Source organism: Marmota monax, unplaced genomic scaffold, assembly GCF_021218885.2.
Source record: "Marmota monax isolate L192 unplaced genomic scaffold, Marmota_monax_Labrador192_F-V1.1 WCK01_AAM20220418_F8-fsc00154, whole genome shotgun sequence".
Classification (NCBI taxonomy): Eukaryota; Metazoa; Chordata; class Mammalia; order Rodentia; family Sciuridae; genus Marmota; species Marmota monax.
The window spans coordinates 2,092,642-2,115,796 of NW_026691933.1; the positions used below are offsets into that span (position 1 = coordinate 2,092,642).

At 39.3% G+C, this 23,155-nt stretch overlaps 1 protein-coding gene across 11 annotated transcripts in view; it reads right to left on the reverse strand.

The window, feature by feature from the left end:
• Nckap5 (NCK associated protein 5) overlaps window positions 1-23,155 on the reverse strand; it is a 969,537-nt gene that overhangs the window by 98,343 nt on the left and 848,039 nt on the right. For all 11 annotated transcript variants that reach the window (XM_046447215.2, XM_046446521.2, XM_058581637.1 and 8 more), the window contains 3 exons: window positions 18,610-22,373; window positions 17,736-17,913; window positions 10,562-10,640 (listed from right to left, as the gene is read on the reverse strand). In XM_046447215.2, the coding sequence (XP_046303171.1) occupies window positions 10,562-10,640; window positions 17,736-17,913; window positions 18,610-22,373 (4,021 nt within the window). The remainder of the gene's footprint in view (window positions 1-10,561; window positions 10,641-17,735; window positions 17,914-18,609; window positions 22,374-23,155) is intronic.

Below are 23,155 nucleotides of genomic sequence, written 5' to 3' on the forward strand. Positions count from 1 at the left end.
TCATATAACTTTTATTGTTATGTAAAATGCTTATAACTTTACTCATTAGCTCTTCAATATCAGTCCTTTCTGGGATCGCTTCTCTCCTGACCCATGTCCATTTGTTAGAAATCACTGTAGCAAGGATGTAATGATAGAAAACTCAGTTTTGTTTTGTTTTAGCTTAGGAAAATATACCTGTCTACTCTGGTTTTTGAGGCATAGTTCTTCCGAGTATTCATTTCTAGACTGATAATTAATGTATCTCAGCACACTAAATATCTAATTCCATTGTTTTCTGGCATTCATTGTTGCCATAGAAAAGTTCATTGCCATTTGAACTGTCATCCTTTACTAGGTAATCTGTATTTTACTTATGTTTAAATATCTTTCATTTATTCCTGGTGTTCTGCATTAAGATTTGCCCTCGTGTAGATTTATTTTATCTTGCTTAGAACTAATTTGGCTTCCTGAATTTGAGGGTTGGTAACTTTATTCAATTCTGCAAACATCTCAGTTGTCATCTATTTTAACGCTATTTCTGCCCTGTTCATTCTATTCTCTCCTTCTGGAGCTGCAATTAGATGTATGTGGGTTGCCTTATCTTGTCCTTCAGGTGTCTCTTATTCTTTCCTGTTCCTCACTTTGTTTGTCTATGATGCATTTTGTGTGATTTTTCAACTCTTATCAGAAATTATCTCTTCAGTTGTGATAAACATTATCTAACCAATTCCTACTTTTTTTGAAGTTCTATTCTGCCTTTTTTCGAACCCAACTGCTCATTTGTTTGTTCCTTTAACTTTCATTTTCCATTTTTATTTCTTTTGATATACTAATATTTTTATATTCTTTACTGGATAATTTCAAATTCTGTAGTCATTGCAGGATTCTTTCTATAGATTGTTTTTTTTTTCTTTTTTCTGAGTATCACTAATGAACTAATGAGCCATTTTCCCCTCTCATATTGTAGTGATTTTTTTAAATTGAATCAATTGTCCTTGGAACCTTATTTGTATGTAATGTTTAGAGTGGGTGCCTAAAGAGAGCGTTTGAGTTGGATTCTGCCATTCTCTAGGAAATACTATCAACTTTAGTCTACATTTTTTAAAAAACTTTTCATTATGATAAATTTCAAATACACTCCAAAAATGTGATAGATCCTCAGATGCCCATTGTCTGACTTAAAAACATTAATATTTTGCTATTTTTGTTTCATCTATTCCTCCTTCACTTTCTTCCCTGGAGTATTAAAAACATTAGTGGGACTATTTTAAAATATCAAGCTGGGAGATTTAGGAGACACAAAGAAAGTGAATGAGCTAATGATTCAGAGTCTGCAGAGGAGAAGTTTTCCTTTTCTTTTTTTCCCAGCTAGAGCTAAGACTGAGTTAAGGCTTAGTCAGGTTCTTATCTTCAAAGCCTTCCTCTGCAGGGTGGGTTTGTAGCAACTGCCCTTGGGAATCCAACTTTATGCTGCAGGTAGAAAGCAGGTCTCTTTGATCTAACATCTCACTTTCCTTGGGCCTTCTGCTTTCAATCTGTCAACAGTTCAGCTTCTTAATTCAAGGCTCCATAAAGTGTGACCACCTGTTCTAGTATGTCTAGTTTTGAGGGTTTCCCAGGATATAAGAATTTTCAATGCTAAAACCAAGAAAATCCCAGGCAAACTGGGACAGCCGGTCACCCTAGCTCCAGCTCGCCAGAGATTAGCACAGAGTCCCTAAACAAATGCTGGCTATAGCACTCTCTTTCCCCTATGAACTAAAGCTTTCTTCCTAGCCTCTGATGAATTCCTTGCTTGCAGCTCAGTCATACATTTGAGGAAATGTGCAGATTTTATATTGAAATCTATACTTTTAGGTGTAGCATTCTGTACAAAGATATTGAAATTCTAATTTGGCTTATCGCCAGACAAATGGAAGTCTCTGAAGATTTAAAAAAAATTTTTAAGGACCTGAGCCCACATTTTCTAATGAACCATATTTCATATAAAAACCTAGATTTGAAGCTTCTGGTGAAAACATAAAGACTTGGCGACATTGGGTTAGCGATCTTCTAGGATAATAACTGGAGTTACTTCCCTAGGATGGGTCATGATCTTTCCATTCCTCAAAATTCCCATCAGGGGCTGAGGTTGTGGCTTGGCGGTACAGCCCTCACCTAGCACGTGTGAGGCCCTGGGTTTGATCCTCAGCACCACATAAAAATAAAGAAATAAAACAAAGGAATATAAAAAAATTCCCATCACTTCTCTGATTTATCCATGTGAACTACAAAACCTGCCTGGATCAGTCATTGACCCAGGGACTTCTTTGAGTCCTTCTTTGACTTCTGGACAAATACTCTAATTAAAGGATCCTTGGTCTCTGGGACCAGAACAGTGATCTTCCCAAATACTTAGTCATCATTAAGAATTCTTATTTACTTTGTTTCACCTCAACTGATAAATCTGGATTTGAATGATGACTATACTACATACCAGTCATGCTGCTAAGCAGGGTGCATGACCTTTAAGTTCATCCATTTCTTCATCTGCAGGATATCATATCTATGTTGGTGTGAGGATAAAATAAGGGGCAGACATAAAATACTTAGGTCAGTGCCCACCACACAGAAATCTCTTAATAAAGAATCAATAGTGGGACTGGGGTTATGGCTCAGTGGTAGAGCATTTGCTTCGCGTATGTAAGGTACTGGGGTCAGATCCTCAGCACAACATAAAGAGAAATAAATAAAGATATTGTGTCCATCTACAGATAAAAAAATTTTTTAAAAAAGAATTGATAGTATATAATGTATAGCATTATCTTACTTCTTCCAGAATTATGTGTCACATGAGCAGCTTTCAGGATTCTTATATGAGGCACATTGTCATTGACCTTGTTTTGACCCTCACCCTCACTTATGCCTTATTATGCCATAGTCATAGACACATTCTTATACTTAAGTGAATTAATTGTGCATAGGAAATTGAGGGAACTGTACAAAAAACAAAACAAAACAAAACAAAAAGATCTCTCTACATATAAGTAGTTCAGTTTCTTCAGCTTTGTACTTCAGAGAAATAAGCCTTGGGAAAATGTGGAAAAAAGGAAGAACTTAAAGTGTCCCATCCATTACCTTTTCAATGGGCCCTTCCCCTTCGGGCACTTGGGTTAATTCATGGTACTCCCTAGGACTGCAGGTCTGCCTCTGCCCCTGGCAGCTCAACTTCCTGATTTGCAGCATGCCATCCTTACCTTTCCTAAATGTCAAATCCCTCCTTCTTGTACTTCTGAATTCCCAGGCAGGAAAATGTACCTGCCCCATAGCTCATTCTTTTGGGGTATTAGTTCACCACTGCAATCAGCCAGCGATGCTTAGCATGAGTTTTTCCAGAGACCATATGCATCATGACAAGTGACTAGAGGACTTTCTATTCAATGCAGTCACCAATTGGTGGCTGTCAAACATGTCCTGGTAGGCTGGCAGGGGTGCTTTTGGAGCAGGGAGCCTTTTGGAAACTCGTAAATATTGCCAGTTGCCCATCCTTTTACACAAATAAATAACTCTATTTATCAAAGCACAGCACTGATGAGGAATGGTATTTCATGAGGATGAAGGTACCTACACAATTTGGTTGGCCCAAAGCTAAGTGAAAATGTGTTTTTATTTTAAATGCCAAAGTGTGGGCATCGTAGTGATAGGATAGGTACCTTTTATTATGGTCATCACTTAAAACTTTCCAAAGTCCATCTGTTGTCTGTAAGTTCAAAAATCTGGGTTTGGCTTTCAAGGTCTCCACCACCTGGTCCCATCCCATGAACCCAACTCTGTCTTTACTTCATCCTCAAAATCTGTCCTCTACTCTACATAAGCTGGTCTCTTACCAATTGCCCTCCCTAATAAGATCCTAGCAACCTATCTCCAGACCTTTGCTCACAGTATCTCTCTTGATTTGAAGAACATTCTCTCTTTTAGGACATCTCTCTTACCAACAGACAAAAATCAATGCTCTCAACTCCATCTATAGCTGGGTTGTACCCTATTGCCTTATATGTATGCAGAGAACACCTCTATCTTATCAGTGATCACACTGTATTCAAATTATCTGTTTGTGTTTCTGTTTACCTACTGGACTGGAGTTGTAGAGGGAAGATATTATGCCTTATTTATCTTAGTATCCCCAGTATCTGACGCAGGGCATGACTTGCAGAAAATACACAATATAGTCTTATTGAATAACATAGAATTTAGCTTCCTGGTGCAATCTATACAAGTAAATATTGTATAGTAAGAAAAAAGTCATACCTTCAACACTCTAAGTATACAATTCTCTTTCCACTGGAAAAAAATGGAGGGAGTAAAAAAGTGGGATTCAGTATGCTCACAAACACATAGATCTCCACCAAAGCTTTATCTGGTGAGTCTCTCATAGTGAGAGGAAGGTACACATAAGAGCAAGTGGACAGATGGTCAACCCAGAGAACAAGCCATGATGGAATGAGAAAGAAGGGGGGGGGGTCACAGGGCTTGCAACACAGCCGATACTCAATGGATGAACAATCATATATTATTTCCAGTCCTTAGTCAAAAGGATGGTCCGGTTTTCATGGGTCATATAGACCAGACATGAAGCTAACATGAGTCTACAGTTCATTCTGCCTTGGCCAGATGTAAATCTCTCCCTTTGGAGTTTGTTACCCAAAGTCAGTTTTAAATAGGTGAGTTCAGTGCAGCCACAGTGAAAGCATCCTTGTCTAAGCTACTACTCTACAGTACCTCTTAGGTATCATTTTGTAAGTACAGAAATACAGGGCTAAAATCACCCTGCTAAGTATTAATATGGGATTAGAATCATGTAAAACCATACCATCCAATTCTCCATCCATAAGCATTGTTATTTAGGTAATTTCCAATGTGCTGCCAGTCTTCAGAGTTTGAAAGAACCTGTACCATCCAAGCAGTAACTAAGAACATTTCCGTTTCCCACCCATATTTTGCATATATCATCAGTAGCTCACTCTTTCCATGATTAAGTCTAAGTTGGCACACTATTCATAATCATCCTTCCTCTCAGAAAGCTATGAAAGTCTGGTCAACTTTCTAGGATCTGACTTAATTTTATTTAAAATATAAATACCATTCCCCTACATTAAATTTCTAAATTTTCTCATTGGAGAAAATTAGTAATATTCTTGAAATAAAACACAAATTATCAAAAATTTCAACTCATGGGCAGCTACAGTACTAGAGCCCTTCTGTCCCAATAGCTTTAATTTTAGAGAAAGAAAAATTCTAGATGCATTGTATTCAATAAGAGATTTACTTGAATCTCTGTGTACTTTGTTGGTGACTGATTATGTATTTTTTCATAAATATGGTAGTGGAAAATTAATCCAAGTTCAATACATTTTCTCCAAAAGTTCCTCAAGGTTAACTGTCCAAACAGAGAGTAATACAAGTACAGATTATGCAAAATAGCAACAAAGCATAAGTCACTGAAATCAACTGCATCTTTCACAATAACTCTCCAATTTTCCTATGACTTTCTTAAATGACAGTGCTAATTTGTGTTCCTGTAGCACAGATCAGCTGAGGTTGGAAAAGATAATATTAGTGGGGTGGGTAACAGGCTAGATGCAAGATGTCCTCTAATTTCCATTTTCTCCTTTGTTCAGAGTTAAAGAAATCTTTATTTCTTGTTGGACGTATGGTTGTCTGCCTGGAACAGTGTTTCCCATGCTATGGGACCAACTTAGAGCCAACGAGATGTTAGCAGAAAGGATGTACAACTAATGGGAAGTATTCTTAAATAGATGGACTGTGTCCTTTACCATCCCTTCTTCTTTACTACCAGTTGGACAGTGGACACAAGAATGGACATTGTAGAGCCTGAGGGGACACTTCAGATAGAAATCACATGAGGAATGGAATCCATCTGAGGAACAGCTCCCCCTTTGGAGTTTGCTGTTGGTATTTTCATGCTGTTTCCTTTGGCCATTTCTCTTTCCTTTGTGGATGAAATCCTATCACTTAGGACAAGACTGGAGGAGTCTGGCACCCTTTTATTAGCCTAGGCCACCTCCCTCTGGAGTTTCATGCCTAACAGCAAGGCATTTTTATTCTTATTTAAACCACTGGAGCTCTGAGCTCCTGCCTAAATCTAATACAATTGGTACTAACAGGATAATTCAGTCTTAGTTTTTTTAAAAAAAGTGTTTAAAAACACATTTGTTTTTCTATCAGGGCTCTGAAACAATGAAGTGGGTTCAAATGAGGTGAGTGCCAAGGTCGGGCTTCTTTCTCTAGTAAGTGAAGCACTTGATTCAAGAGTCTGGGAGACTGTCCTTCTCCCCTGACCAAAGAAACAGCTACATCTATACAAGCTCTGGCACCAGGACTGTTCTGTTCTTCTGGAGGAAGAAGCTGCTGCATGTGCAGACCTTCATTTGAATCTGGCATAGCAATTCTTCAACAATAACAACTCTACACCCTGTGACTCTTTTATTCCTTCTGCCTCCACCTAAGTGCGGACCAGGCACAATACTACTGAAGATTAGACGCTTTATGGATGGGTGATAAAAGTTGACAGGAACAAGGTCTACGTGTTAGGTAAAACAGTCTTTGTTCATGGAATCTCATAGCTCCTCTATTTGGCTCACCATAGCTTTGTCTCATTTCATTTCCAGCCTTAAGGCAGAACTAGGATTATTAAAAAAAAAAAAAAAAAAAAAGATCTCTTTCTCCAGCTTGTGCTGTTCGTTATCTGAGGTAGTCTTGATCCTGCCCTTTCTTCCTCACCCCATAATGTGCTCAAATGAACACTCTGAGTGCCTGAAACTTATAGCTCCAAGAATCCCACTTAACTAGAGGTAAAACTTTACCTGATTACTTGCTACAATGCAAATGCATGACCCGAAAAGATACTGGCTTAATTTTGTTACTATAGTGACTTGAGTTAGTTTACCATATTAGCTAGCTAAAGTCTAGGAAAAAACAAGGAATGAGGCAAGGAAAGACTCTGGAAAAATGGAAATGAATTGGCTTATGCTGTTAAGTCACCCAAAGGTACTCGTTAAGCACCTATTACCCTCCTGCATGATACATTAGCTGCCAGCAAGAGAGGCCAGCTGGGGAGGAATGGAAGGTGGACAACAGATTGGACGGGGAGGATCCCTGGGAGGTAGTATCATCAGTTTCTATGGTAGAAGGGAGAACTCCAAGGCAGTTCACAGAGCTATCCAAGGAAAGCCAGATCATTTGAGCTGGACCATGTCCTTTGTCTTGCTTCAATATGGTGGCAGGAACCCTCCCACTGGCTTCTGCAGAAGAGATTAGGAGTATACTCCATCAATGAGGAGGAGCACAGAGGTCTCATTCAACCATGGAGCACTGGAAATTTACTCACTGGACAACTGGGTAGATTGTTCTTTTAACTCTTTTCAGTTTGGGGAAATAACATGTACACTTCACTTCATGAGTCTCCTGTGTATACTTGTTTTTGTAGATACCATTGGATTCTGCTTGGCTTCTTCCTTAAATTCCTTAAATTATATTTTATCCTGTTTATACGAATTTCCAAATCCCTTGTCTCCACTTACGGAATTATTTTTGATGTTTAACACTAGCTGAAGTTTTAAATATGAGACAATGGTATTTAAGGTACTATTTGTCATTTCATCTTAGTAAATAAATAGTAGAATATACAGAGTGAAACTACTATAGTTAAGTAGCAGTAAACAAAATTTAGAAGTATGGTGGTTGTGATCATTTCTGTTAATACTTCCATTAGGCTAGGCTATCATTTGTTAGTTGTTTATTAACATGGAAGTCTGACACTTAGTAGGACAATTTTAAAGGAAAAAAAATCTAGTGGCACTCTTTTACTCATTTCACAAACCTTAAATTTTAACATAGAATATGCTTACTTAATATCTTGTCTTATACACCTATAATGTTTTGATTAAACTAATATTATTACCCCAACCATAGAAATGCAAACATTTAGATTCACAACTTTCTTCACTATTCTCTTTTTAAAAATATTTTTTTTAGATGTTTAAGGACCTTTATTTTATTGATTTATTTATATGTGGCACTGAGAATTGAACCCAGTGCCTCACACATGCTAGGCAAGTGCTCTACCACTGAGCTACAACCCCAGCCCTCTTCACTATTCTTCTGTCAAAGATATTAGTTGATATTTAACTGGAAGAAGAGCATACTTCAATTTGCTCAGGTGCTATCATTGAAAATGCTATATTTTCAATGGTTATAAAATATTATAAGAATATATATAAACACTGGTTGGACAAAAGAAAAAACACTTTTGTCAGGGTGCAAAATATATATTCTCAGCCTTTCTTGGGGAATGGAGACAACCACTTGACTTCAGTGAGTCTTATTCAGTCTTAAAATGGAGGAGCTTTGTAAGAGGTGTGTGGTGATCCTATTGGTGATCTAGCCCCAGAGATAGTCTCAATCTTCCACTCCTTGCTACTTCATGAAAAAAAAAAAATGCTGGAGTGACATACTTACTTTCCCATCATCTTTTGGAGCTAGGAGTAACTGGATAATCTATTTCTCACTAATGATATGTAAGATAAGCAGGGGGGGGGTTCTGGGGAGAGTTTTCTCTTCCTTATGTTTTATGTCTCAAATGTGAATGGGATGCCAGGAGTGGAGGGAATTAATTTTCAACCAGGAGCAACAAGCATGAAGAAAAAAGCCAACATGGTACAATGGGTCAGGCTTTTGATAACATTGCTGAGCTGCTACACATCTCTCTTCTTGAGACTTGTAATTATGTAAGCATGTTTAAACGATCTTATTATTTAAGTAATGCTTTGCCAGATTTGTTTGTTGGTTTATTTGTGGTCATTGCATCTTATAGACTTTCTATGACTTTGAAGAGATAAGTGTACAGTGATCTGAAGACAAAGTCAATTCACTGTCATAGAGATGGTGCAAGTTTACTTCCATGATGAAGGAAATGTCCATACAGAACATACAAAATATGTGGCCACTGAACACTTGAGAGTGTGGCTAGTGTGATTGAGAAACTGAATCTTTATATTTACTTTTTATTTAATTCTTTCATTTTTTAGTGAATTTTTAATTTTATCTTGCTTTAATTAATTTAAGCTGAAATAGTCACATGTGGCTAATGGCTGTCATGTCTAACAGTGCAGATCTAAAGGATTACTAGTCTACTAAAAACATTTAGATTACTATTGTTATCTTGAACAAAAATTCAGCCTCTAATTTATATATGCTATTTTATAAGCCAAGAACATCTCATTATGGAAAAATGATGATTCAGCGGGGCTTTACATAGCATCCTGTTTGAAGGCTGTTAAACAATATTAAACAACATTTAACTTGCATATTAGCTAACTATACAGAACTGATACCAATTTAAGCATTTCACATTGACAACTATAATAAATGATGTCTTTTTAGAAACAGAATCTTATTCACACTACATTCATTCAGTTGTTTGTTAAGACTTTTGTATTCCCAATCACAACTGAAAAGAAAAATAATGGTGTGCCAGTCTCATTAAGCGGAGGGGGTACAACAGCTCTCTGAGATAAATTGTAAATTATAGTTTGCAGAAGATGGCTTGGTATGCTGGCAAATCAGCCCAAAGTGAACCCACCAAGAGCTGTGGGATACCAAGAGCTGACAGACACCGCAGTGAAAACATAATAGCAATGGACACATGATTACACCAGGAACCAGTGATCTGTATGGCTGTCTTGTCCTGGAACATGGAATTCAATGCTCTCTGCTATACCCAAATGTGATTTGGACTAATAATCCCATCGCCCCTTAGCATGCTCACATTCACAGCCATTTTCGAGCCTAAGGAACAACTAATTCTACAAGGATCCACGGTGGCCTGGAGCTGTTAAATTAGCACTTCTTCAATCTCCTGACAAGGATCACAGTCACCAATAACTCTTCATCATGGTTCCCTCCCAGCTGAAAATAGCTCAGTCCCTCTGTGCTGGGAACCCTCGTTCCTTTCTATCTGGTGTTATGCACAATTTTATGAAATAGCTGACAAGTTGAACTTAACACAGAGACGGGTCTGTCCGTATTCAGGGTTCTAACCAGAAATGATGAAGAAAATGAGTTGAAGATTTTGCAATTCTATTTGGTTCTATATGTAAAACATGAAATTTAAAAAATTTTTCAATTTAAGAAAGCCACCACCTTACATTTCTAAATAATCGATACTTGCATTCAGTTGCTTCTTGAGCAAGTTATAGACACTGGGTTCATTCAGAGTTGTTTCTCCTGAGAAAGAAATTATTTACAGCCAGTGTCACTTTCGTTTTATATTGAGAAATACTCCCTTCTCATCGGTTTGAATTGGCTTGTTTTGCAAGGAGGACCTGTTTTCTCCATAGGTGTGCTTTGACCCACTTGTTCTGCAATAATGTCTAATGTCTAAGAGATAAAGGTGACCATGCTCAGTCCTGATGGAGGAAGGCATGAGACACAGTCACTAGGAATGTCCCACGTCTGAAAGAAAGTCCCAGGTGGAAAATGCCTCACAGTTAAAGATGAAGCAAGACATGAATTTTTTTACCTAGGTTGTGGCTCTGAAATGCGGAATCTGCAATTGTATCTTCTTCATCCTCTTGTAAGTTTTCGTTTGCCTCTTTTATCTGCAGAAACAAGAAAATACTGAAAGTTTTTATTCATTGTATTGAATAGATCTTTGCAATCCTCAGAACAATAATATATTAAAAAAAATACATCATTTTTTTCTTTCATTCCACTTTCCCTCACTTTATCATCTAGCTTTTCTAGGACTTTTAATTATGAGAACATTCTTTTTTCAGAAATCAAACCCTAACTTTGGAAGGAAGGATGTACAGGTTACCCGATTCTGCATAGGATTTTAGAGATAAGAGTTTTGGTTTTTAATATAATATAAAATCAGTAATTCAGGGCTGTTAGGGAAAGTTAAAATATAAAGAGGTATAATTCCTCCAGAGTGGGAGACTTACATCATAGGTTATATTAATAAAAATAAAGAAATATACTTAGATCTCCTGACACTTTCCCGGAAAGTAACTTTCTAATAAAATTATTTTATTTTTCATTCTTTCCATAATGAAATGAGGTGACAGTGATATGTGCTGTGAACTGAAGCAGCAAGACTTTTATAGACTTCTTACATTAAAACATTCCCCTTATATCTTAGCTGGAACACCTAGACCCTGGATCATGTAACCTCAAATAGAATCCTGGAGAGAAACTCATGGAGTCTCAGTGTTTTACAGAGAGAGAAGTCTGAGGTCCAGGAAATTTTCTTAAAGTTGGCACACATGTAGTGTGTGGAGACACTTGCATGAAAACCCAAGTCTTCCAATTCCCATCTCAGAGACGGGGGTATTGTGGACCAGCCAATATGGAGATACCTGCATACAGTGGTGGCGGGGGCTGCATAGAGTCTTTACACATATCTCATCATCTTCCCGGTTATACCAGGGACAGGTTCTACTATTACAGAGAGGGTGAGTGATGGTCCAAGTGGTAGAGCTGAGATTCAAACACAGCAAGGCAAGCTCCAGATTAATGTTCAGGTGGGGAAACTTTGCTATTCTCAAATTTCCATTTGACTCTGCTTCTATAGACTTGACCTCAATATGAAGACAGCTTAGGTCTTTGCTGCAGTGACCCTCCATAGCTCTTTTAAAATACATTCTAGCCAGTCACCTGAGCAGCCAATAATAATGATGATGATGATATGAGCTGTGCAATGCAATGGGGGTCCTGCTCGGGCACATACATTAGAGGCTGTCGGTGGATTTGCTCAGGGGCTCAAGTGGAATACGAGGAAACCATTATTTTACTCTTGCAATATAGAAAGCCATATGGTTGCATACTGACCTTGAACTAGATTTAGCTTTCTACTTTTTATCTCCTATTTTTCACACTTAATGGGAAAAGACCAATTATTTACATTTTATGACTTCAGTTTCAATCGAAGAATGCAATTGGTGCGTAATCTGTACCACGCTGATAGCCAGAAGGTGACAAAGGCGGGAGGCGAGGTAGACATTACCGCCACCCTGGCAGGTTCAGCATCTGGAGACCGTGCTTCCTCACTTGCTCTGTGGGCACCTCCACAGGAAGAATGTTAGGGAAAAAAGAATGAAGGGAGCAAAGGCTTCAAGCAGCTGCTTCTAAGAATGTGCATTTAAGGAAGATAGAGAGGAAAAAGCCCTTTGAGCAGGAGTGAAGTTGCTGATTTGCCTTCCAAGTTTCACTTTGCTCAGCAATCTATTTATGGCAAGGGTACTCAAAACCAGTAAGAAAAGGACCCTTAAACCTCCTTAATTTTCCATTAAGAATCCATTGAGCGCCTTCTATCCTCATTTATGGATAGACACATCAAGGAAACCTATATCTTTAGTTCATTCCAGCTCTTATAGCCATCTGTTCCATATACACTCCCCACCTGTTAATGTAAAACAGTATTTCTTTGGGGTTATTCTAAATTTGCCCATTTTAAACTTGCAAGGGTACCTTCCTAAACTGTTGGAATATGAGTGAACCATCATTTCTGTCAGCCTGTGAAATTCAAACTAAAGAATCAAGAAATTAGAAAAAGTTTCACACCTTATAAAGGATATCAGGCTTGGAGAGGGTTAGTGATCTGTTCAAAGTCACGCAGGGTTTTACTTTTAGAATGGTACTTCTGAACCCTATTCATTGTGATAAATTCATTTTTTCAAAGTTCCCTATATTGGTATGAACATCCTTCTCAGACTGTCCCTGTTATGGTTTGCATATGAGGTATTCTCCAAAAGCTCACATGTGAGACTATGAAAGAAGGTTTAGAGGATAAATCATTGGGTTGTAGCCTTAACTTAATCAGTGAATTAGTCCCTAATGGGATTAACTGAGTAGTAACTGGAGGTAGGTAGGGTGTGGCTGAAGGGAGTGGTTCATTGGGGTGTGGGTATGAGGTATATATTTTATATTTGGAGAATAGAGTCTCTCTGTGTGCTGCTTCCCTCTGCCATACTCTTCTGTCAGGATGGAACTGGTTGTATAAGGACTGAGAATTCTGAAACTGTGAGCCCCTATATAAAACTTTCCTCCTGTACAATTGTTTTGGTTGGATCCTTTAGTCACAGAAGCAAAAGAGCTGACTAAAAGAGTCCTCCAAACTATGATTTCTTTCTTAGGGTAGGGTAGTTAAATATGGAGGCAATATTCCAAGTATTCATTAATCATAAAGATCTATTTTGCTCATAACCCACTTGAATCAAAGTGTGAAATATGATACATCAAGAACTATGTAATGTTTTGAACAGACAACAATAAAAAATTTAAAAAAAAAAGATCTATTTTAAGAGTAGCGAAGATTCTGTGTGTGTGTGTGTGTGTATAAAACTGTTCTGCCTCCATGCGCTACTGTTCCCTAACTCTTCTGTGGAACTTCACTACCACCTTTGTCCAAGTTATCATTTAAGAAAGAAATCATAAGCTATCATGGAGTCCTACCTTTTGCTTCTTTATCAGATCTTTCTAGGACTTTATGCACTTAAGAGCAAATGCTAAGTGTGACTTCTACGATTCATCCAAGGAACAGGCCTTATAGACAAGGTCCCAGTACTTGATTCAGGGTGGGAGGATGATGGATAGGGGAAATTTTTAAATTTGAAAGGGACAGATGAAGCACTAGAAAAGGAATGGAAATAGGGGAATGCCCTAGAATGGCAAACTCCTCAGCTCTAATTATCCACACAAACAGATTTCAATGCTAAGTAGTGAATAATTTTTTAAATCCATTTGGCTATGCAAATGAGGGGCATAATTTATTTTGGCAGCAGATTCCCCTTGCTAATTTTATTTCTCATAGGATCAAATTTAATTTTCATTCCTGATCATGTAGCTGCTAGGTTATGGGAAACTACAGGGATAAGGGGCTGCCAGGTCCAAATTAAGAATTTTGCCAAAGACAGGCATTAGCAGAACAACCTCTCCTGGCAGAGCCCTAGGAAGAATTAGAGTGGCCACTAAACCAAGAAGCTGGCAAGTGTTTGGCTGGGAAAAGACTGGTAGGTAGAAATTTAGAATTTCTCAGTCACTGCTATCTCAGGACAAATAATTCCAGTACTCTCCATTTGAAGAGAAGTAGCAGGTGGCTCATAACTAACAACTAGGCGCTGTTGGGGTGCACTGTCAGAACTCTGGGCACCTTCTAAAGATGCATCTCTAATTCTTGTCCAGTTTTTCGGGCTCTGTCATTATAGACAAGAACGGCTCCGAACATGAGCTAGTATAATAAGTGACCTGTCACATTTCAGTGCATCCATCATATATTACCAACTCCTACCACTAGGAAGGACAGGAAGAAATGAGCACACAGAAGGCACAGAGGAAAGTGGAAGACAATATTCACCACTGATTCACACATGTAGATGATTTCATCACTGAACCCTGTACTGGGGACACTCTTCATTTGGAAGAAGTATCCATATATGTTCACATATTTCTTCTCTGGGTCACCCTAATGCTAATGACTTTTTTTTTTTGTTACCTTAAAGCTTATTTAATAGGAAAAGCACATAATGAATCTATGACAGACAGGGAGCAATCCTGGGAGGGAAAACTAAAAGGCATGACCTTTGGAAAAGTTAGTCATTTAGAAAACTTTGTAAGAGGAGGACAACATAGGCATGCTTCTTATTAGCATCAAAACAGCATTTAGAACAGAATCATTCAATTATGGATATTGAAATTAGGACATTTTTGCAAAACTTAAGATGATAACAATTTGTGTAATTATTGTACTATTTGCTGCTGCTTCATCACCAGAGTCCCATTTTAATGGGATAGAATTAGATGATTTTTTATTAGCAGATGTGAGTTTTTTCAGACTATGTGATACTCTGGTGAGGAAAATACCCATAATTTAAATTAAAATACTTGGTAAAATGGCCATTTCCCTCCTGTGCATGATGAAGGTGTATGATCTCGTTAACTTTGTTAACAATTTTTATTTTTGTCCATTGGTGTTAAATAGGAGCCTGGAGCTGTCTTCCTTTGAGACTTCTCATTTCAGAAAATTATTTCAATGCACAGGAAAAAGGAACTTAGAACTCTCAGCAAGCAGAGTGCATCTCAATCTGACTCACTGACTTAATGCCGAGGCAGTCTTTCTAGGGGATACCTTTCCTCCTTCTTTCATTTAAATGATATAAAATCATTTTAAGTTCAAAGTAACATGGCCCCTGCTCTAAATTACGCAAAAATTAGAGCAAAGTGGTCTATAAATGATGGCAGAAATGGGGATGTAAGCCTCTAATTAAGGTTTTGAAAAGAGTAGAAGATTTAATTCAGCAAAGCATTACTGGGACTTTTGCACATGTTTTAGAATGTGTTTTAATAATAATAAAGAGGGATATGCAGTTACTACTGAACTGACTGGTTTGCTACAAATAAGGGATTTTGCATATATGTATACACACATGTATATGGGAATAATCTTTTATAACTACATTAAAATAATCAAAATGTCTTAGAACTCTCATGACTAAATATCTTAGTTTTAAAAGGGGAAGAAAGGGCAAGAATGGTGATACATTATGTCAAAGGTTTTGGAATGGTTTCACTCAGGAAAAAAAGTATACTATGTAACGCATATTTATAGTTATTATATATTCAAAAGAACCACTGTAAGAAAAATTATTATAACACACTGTAAAATAAGCAAAAGAGCAAATTTACCTTAAGCCCTAGTGGGGAAAAAAATCTTTGAACTCTGAGGTTCATGGGTAGCCACATCAATGTACTAAGGTATCAGAGTTTTGCATCTAATCTTTTTTCTATATACACTGATAACATATAATAAATGGGTTTTCACAGTGACTCTTGTACTAGTCCCAAAAGAGACACTAGCAATGTTGTTTCTGAAATTAGTAATTTTAGCCCAATCCACACTGATGATTATGGAGATGAAACAAACAAACAAACAAAAAAAACCACTGCATTTTACATTTTTTTTTAAAATGGACTAGTTGGCCATCTTTCCAGGTTGATAATGTTCTTCTGTATGAAAAAGCTTCTCAGCATGACTAATTTCCTCTTGCAGCTAACTAGAAAAATTAGCATATCTCTATTGAGTGTATATTCAGGGTGGTTAGGGAATCTTTGTACTTCACAGAAAATAATAAGAATGCTTCTTGCAGATATTCTGGAAAGAGCAAAGGACCTTTTCTACTACTCTGTGAAAGATTGTAGAACAGAGAGGAAAAGCTTGGCAAATTACTATAGCATTAGGAAGTAATAAGAAAGTAAAAATGGGATTGTAAAAGCCAAACACAGGGTTTTTTTTTTTTTTTCTGGTACTTCTGTACAGTGAAGATATACCCTAAGCTGTCAGAGCCATATTAAATGGGGCATAGTTAAATGGAGTGCCTCTGATAAGGGGCTCTGGCTGGGCTATCAGAGTTTTCCATCAGCTGGATTGAATTTCTGGCATATTGCACGTTTCTACATGTTCATTCTCTCTTTCCTTTCAGTGACAGTACAAGGGCAGCCTCAGATATGCTTATAATTTGTGGCTTTATAATGCAGGGGACGTCTTTACGTTTTCAAAGAAGGAACGATACCACAGGCAGGCGCCAAGAGTGGAAATGGAGGGAAAAAGAAACAACTTTTGCAAAAAACATGGAGTCCACATATGATTTCAGACAATTTGAAAGACCCTACAGCCCTTTGAATTCAAAATGTATCTGACTGCAAAAAATTTAAATGTGCACTTGTCTCAAATCTCACTATGTCTGTGAAACTTAAAGGAATGCTAAACATTAATAAATAATTATAAGAATGAATAACTAATAATGTCAGCTTATATAAAAATATTTCTACTATAGAACTATACCAGAAATAATATTTCAAATTTTTCCTCAGAAAATGGTAGCAGGTATGATATTTCATAATCTTTTTATTAGAGTATGAAAAAATATAGATAAGGTAATTCTGTAAAGAATTTTTTTGGTGTAAGTGCTTTAAAACTTATTAAATGGAACAATGAACACATCAAGTCAATTATACAAGCATATAAAGAATGTAAAGAGAATAAATTCAATTTAAGGTGACTTTAAAATAAAAAAAATATGATGTCTTAGGGAAATATAAAAGTGTCCTTTTATTTATATTTTAAAGGAAGAGTATTCCCCAAGTCTTGGACCTCATCACTGAAAGACTAAATGATAAGGCTCCAAGTTCCAAAAATATAATTCTTAGTCTTAATGCTTTCTGTCCAAGTAGAATGAACTGGGTACAGACCATTTTCACAAAATATGAACACTGTTTAAATCAAACCATTCAAGTAGCCAACACTCTCTTAAATTGTTCAATACACTTATTTCTAAAACCATACTCATTCCTTTTTTGTGGTTGGTGTTGGAAGTCATCAGAACTAATTTCCGGCACAAGGTATAATTTGAACGTGATGCTCGTGGCACAATTTGGTCACACTGAGCTTCCATCGTACCATTGTTCTGAAAGTAGGAGTGAGAAAAAAAGCATTCCTGCAGGGAGCTGTTCCCACTTGTGGTCCAGCTGCTATCTCTCTGCAACACTGATCACCAGAATTTTTCTGTTTTTTAAAAATCTTTTTCATTTTCTCTGTCCCTTGCAGTCTCTAACCATGCATTATTAGCAAGGGGTAGAAAGAATCCAGCCAGACCATCTCTAAAGGAAGCACCTTATGGTCAGCATGGTGGTGTACTTACCAGGGAGTCTCTGGGTGTCACCACATCCGCTTTGGTTTTGACATTTTTCTTGTGGCTTCCTTGAGTGCTGATAGAGCTGCCGATGAGACAGGAGCCCTGGGAACTGCCCTTTAACATGTTCCTGCAGGAAACATTCTTTGATCCACTCTCTGTCTGTTGAGCTCCTTTCTTATCAACTCTGCAGGTAGAAAGTGATTCCTCTGATAAATTACATTGCTCCTCTTCAATCACTCTCCTTCCCCCAATCCTTTAATGTCTAAACTAACTCCATGCAGCTCTTTGTCTTTAGGCCTTGGAATGGTAAATGTTACTCACTAGCCTTGAGTGACTAATATGCCAGGAGTGTGTCAATGTAGATGCTATAATAATCTACTTTTTAAATTTTTATGATGCTTTACGGAGGGGCAAAATAAAAACCACCAAAAAGTGACTGATAAATACATTCTGGCTTAAGGTCGGCAGGAAAAGTAATTATGTCTGGAAAGTTTCTAAGTATATATTTGCTCAGTACAATCAATGAAATCTGCATACTATAAAACGTATGTGTAATTTTCTTCCATTTCATGCCATGTGGGTACATTCATGGTTCCTAGTATAGGTTGAATTTCTATCAACCTTGATAAAACTTACCATTCTTTAATTTCAAAGACCATTGGCTTGGTTAACAAAGTATCGTGGACTAAATTATCATTTTATTGCTCACTTTTATTTCATTGTTTAAATTCTGGCTAATGTATAGTAAGACTGCTCCTATGTGTTTCTGCTTTTGTGAAAACCGTGTTTGATTGGCATCTGATATGTGGGAAGGAAAGAGCTCTCCTTAAGGGGGAGGGGTCTGTCCTCTACATTGTTGTTCACTGTCCCCGTGAGTTACCTGTTTAAGAGTTCCGTCATAAAGTTATCTTTTGCTGAACTCATAACAGGGATGGGTCTGTTTCTTGGTTCCAACTTCATTCGATTGTAAATGTCTGGTGATGTTTTCAGGTTATTTTTGCTTTGCAAACCAACCTCGGGACTGTCTTCCGACGTGTTGCCCCCGTTGAGCTCATTTTCGATTTCATACTGCAGTTCAGACTTTTTCTTTTCTTTTTTTCTTTCCGATTTTAGTTGTTTGTTTCCAAACCCCAAGGCTTTTGCATCTTTCTTTTCCACTTTGGTTTTGGACACATCCATTTTCCGGCTACTGAGAGCTGGAAGTCTGCTCTTCCGAAAACCAAACCAGCTGGCGAAAGAAGGCCCTGGCTTTGGCTTTGCTTCCACAGAGGTGGACTTTGTCTGCACTTGGCCCTTTTCCATGTTTTCCTGAATGCACAACATGACCTTTTCTTCGATTGTGGGTGAGAGGGGGGCTTCTGGGCTCACAGCACCAGTCTCAGTTTTAGAGGCATCTGGATGCCTTCCAGAAGTTTCTAGCTTGGATGCCCTGCTTGTTTCCAAATTGTTTGGAGGCTGTGTCCTCCCTGGGGCCATCAAGGCTTGAGGGCAATCTGCTGGGGTGGGTAGGCACCTGCAGTGGTCACTGCCTGGTTCCCCAGGTACAGTCAGGCCGGCGCATTCTACCTGGGCAAAGGCCTGCTGGTGTTCCATTCCAGGTGGGGTGGGGATCCCTTCAGGTTTTGGGGGGATCCTCAGGGGCAACTTGCTTGGGCTCCCATGCTGGCTACTGGAACTGCCTGTGCTCCCTTGGGAGCATTGCCGGGAGAAGGAGTGTCCCAGGGGCTTTCCAGCACTGGGGGGACTCTCAGATGTGGGAGCAGAAGAGGTCTTGGGAGGAGAGCTTTCGGCAGAGGCATTCTGCCTGGTAAGAGAATTGCCTCTCTCAGCAGTGTTGGTAATAATCTGAGTTCGGATTTTGCCTGAACCTTCCACGGGGGGAGTAGAGGGTTTGTCTCCTGAGTGGGCACTGAAGCTCTGGCTTCGGGCTTTGGCACCATTCATGCCTAGAGCTGGTTTTAGGTGTGGTTTGCTGGAGGAAAGAGATCTTTTCACTGATCTGTTTTCTACTCCATCTTTTCCATCAGTCCCAGGGATGCTATTTTCCAGTGATTCTGGCAGTGCTGTTTCCAGGGGAAGGCCTTCTGCTAAACTGTCTGGCCCCTGTGAACCCAGTGTAGAGGTGGTTCCGCTGTTCCCTGCGGTCTCAAGCCTTGCTGGATGCCCGGAGTCCTCGGGTTTAGACTCGCCCACAGCCACAGAACTTCTGGAGGCTTCATTTAAACTGTCTTTTTCATGTTTTCCTGGCACCGTGGAACTTTTCCTGAGCAACTGGGGAGACTTCATGAGAACTTTGAGTCCCACCGGGAGACGAGTTTTCAGTCCTTTCTCATGAGCATTATGACAACCATATGGGGCACTATGGCTTTTGAAGGAGGAAGAGGAACTGTTAACCTGAGATGATGGTGACTCATTGGCCCCTAAGAAGGAAGGCTTGGGGGATGCAAGGACACTGTCATTCACTTGTCCTTTTCTTCCTGGAGATACACTTTTGGAGGCTATCTCCACTGGCTCATGGATGGAAGGACAATTCTTGGGTGTCCTTATCCCTGTGTCTGTGTGTATGGTCCCAAGTGTTTGGTGAGGAGAGGTTTTGGGGACACCTCTCTTTGGAGAGAACTTTGGAGGCCCTGGAGACATCATGGCAAAAGAGCTAGTGGGGATGTGAGCAGGGCATCTGGTGGGAATCGTGGTTTCTGTGGAGGGTGGAGCATGGGTGAAGACAGGCTTTTTGAAAGCCACGGAAGGTTTCTTCCTCTGCACTTCTGTTGTGGCATGATTAGAAGAAATGACAGGAGCAAAGGTTCCTTTCAGCAGAGGGGTCTTGAATACTGTCCTTGCTGTGTCATTGGGGACTCTGGTTTCAGATTTGGCAGATGAAGGTGGCGGCAGATAGTCATAACTGGACCTGACCAGGAGGGAAACTGACCTGCCTGGAGGAGGGGGCGGGGAAGGAGATTTCATTCCCATGTCTGGCTCTGAATCACAATGTTGGTCCCTTGTAGGAGGGTCTCCATTCTCATGAGGCTCTGCAAGGGGCCTCGACCGCAATCCTGGAGTCTGACTCTTAGAGCACTGGACCGAGTCCTTCCTGCTGGACATTTTGGGGACATGGGGAGTTTGGAGAGGGTGTTTTGGAATGTGCGATTCTGTTTGTGCATTGGAACAGAAGGGCCCTGGGCTCTCAGTCTTCATGAACCGTGAGAGTTTCCCAGGAAGTAAGGCTGATGATTTCTCAAGAGTCACTAGGCCAGAGGGGGAACCTAGTGTGGAAGCTTCAGGCTCTATTATTTTTGATTTCTGAGGTGAAGACTTGCCTCTGGCAGGTATTTTTGTCAGACTTTGCTTTTGATAGATACCTACAGATGCCCCAGACCTAGAATTATTCTGGCATGACATATTGTGTGTTGGCTTGGTCAGTTTTTGTCGCGCGGCATTTTGCGTTACTGACTGGGGGCTGAAGGAGTCTATGGTCACCAGAGGAACATTATCCATGTCATCCTTTGGAATGTTTTTCTCACTTCCCTCTTCAGATCTTTTTAAGAAGGCAGAATCTCTCGTAGCAGCAGCTCCCAGCTGTAAATGAGCAATTCCCTGAGGTGAAAGTTCGGTGTGTTCAGCCTTCGGCCCAGCAGAGGCCGTGTTGATGGAAATTTCATTTCTGGTAACAGTGACAACTCCAGTCTGGTGAGAGCTGAATTCAACGGGTTCACCATCTTCCGCATCAAATATTACAGTGACACATTCTTCTGAAGAAGTCCTTTTTACAACCCTTTGCTGCTTAATAAAGCCAAATGTCTTTGGCCTCGTCTCTAGGTAGGTGGGCACTGTTTTTTCCTCTTTAGGAGACTCAAGTTCAGACTTTCTGAATCCTATGAGGATGTCCAGGTTCTCAGTGGACTTGTCGGTGTCAGCAGTCAATGACAAGTCTGAAGGGCTTTTCTCATCACTGCTCTCTATGCGTAGCTCATCTAGGGTTTCGTTGTCATCAGTGTCTGAGAGCTGGAGACTGAGAGCCATGTGACTATGGCCTTGGTTGTGCGGATCCCTCTCCCTCTGCACCTGAGGTACCTGCACACTTGGGCACAGCTTCCTGTCCAATGGGTAGTTGCTGGCACAATGAGATAGCTTTTCAGGCTTTTCCCTGGGGTAAACTGAGGACATGTCTTCTGAAAAGTGTTTTCCATCGGGCTCCCAGCCAAATAGACTATCAGAAACACTGTGGGTTAACTTACTGCTGTGCAGCCTGCAGCCTTCATTTGGAACTGTTTGCAGCAATGCTAAAGAGGATGAGTCTTCATCGGCATCCTCCTGAGGATCTGTATCATAAACAAATGTCTTGTGGAGCTCCCTGCCAGGGCTCCCCACACCAGGTAGTTTGCTGGAAGGATATTCCTTAAGGCTGCCACTTTTAATTCCTGGAGAATATATTCCTTCATTTGAGTTCATGCAATCTTTATAACCCCATTTGGTTATCACTGACGGGGGTTCAAGTAACACTTTGCGTTTCTGTAGCTTCCTTAGCCCTTCCAAAATATGACTTTCCTTGATCCGAGTGGGAGGTAGTTCATCTGCAGAACTAGCAAAGCCACTTGGGAGTGAAGAATCGATACTTAGCCTTTTATCCCAGTTTTGTGTTGATTGCTAGGAAAAGAAAAGCAGATATCAGAAACAATTGAACCATGTAGATCACAAATATATAAAAGGAAAAACCTATTGTTAGGCTTAATTTGTGCTATTGGTTAATAAGGATTCACATATAAATGTAGTTTATGCAATGTTAACTATGTAGTAAACATTGATTTTGCCAGATCCTGTGCTACAGTAGCACCCTGAAATAAAGGAATCTAGAAGGTAAGATCTCTACTTTGGGGGAGCAGAAAACTCAGCAGAGGAGAGGGGAGTTAGCTAAAATTAAGTGTATGTCATAGGAGAAAATGAGACCTGTAAATGGGGTGGGTATTATAGATTCAGAAGAGGGAGCCCAAAGGCTTGTTTGGAAAAATCTTGAAAGGAATATAGGAAAGATATTTTTTAAAAAACATACCTAGCTCTTGAAAGACAAATAGACTTGCCTCAGGTTACAGGTAGGGAAAAGGCTTTCCAAGTTGAAGAAATGGAATGGGGAAATACCTGAGTCAGGGAGGTACGTTCAAGGAGCACTTAGGGAATACCCAGAAGATAATAGGGCCTTCCTGTAGAGTGCCGATGGCATGTGGAGAGGGTAAACCAGAAAAGTAAGCAGCTCCCTATCTACATGTTCTCTCCATTCTAACATTTGATAGTTCTTTGACTTCATGAACATCAATAAAATGTTTCTCAAGTTATTATGTATACATTCATGCCCTTACATATATGCTTACTTATAAGACCTGGGCATTTTCTATTAGAGCCCCATAGTAATTATTCTTCTACTAACTTACAAA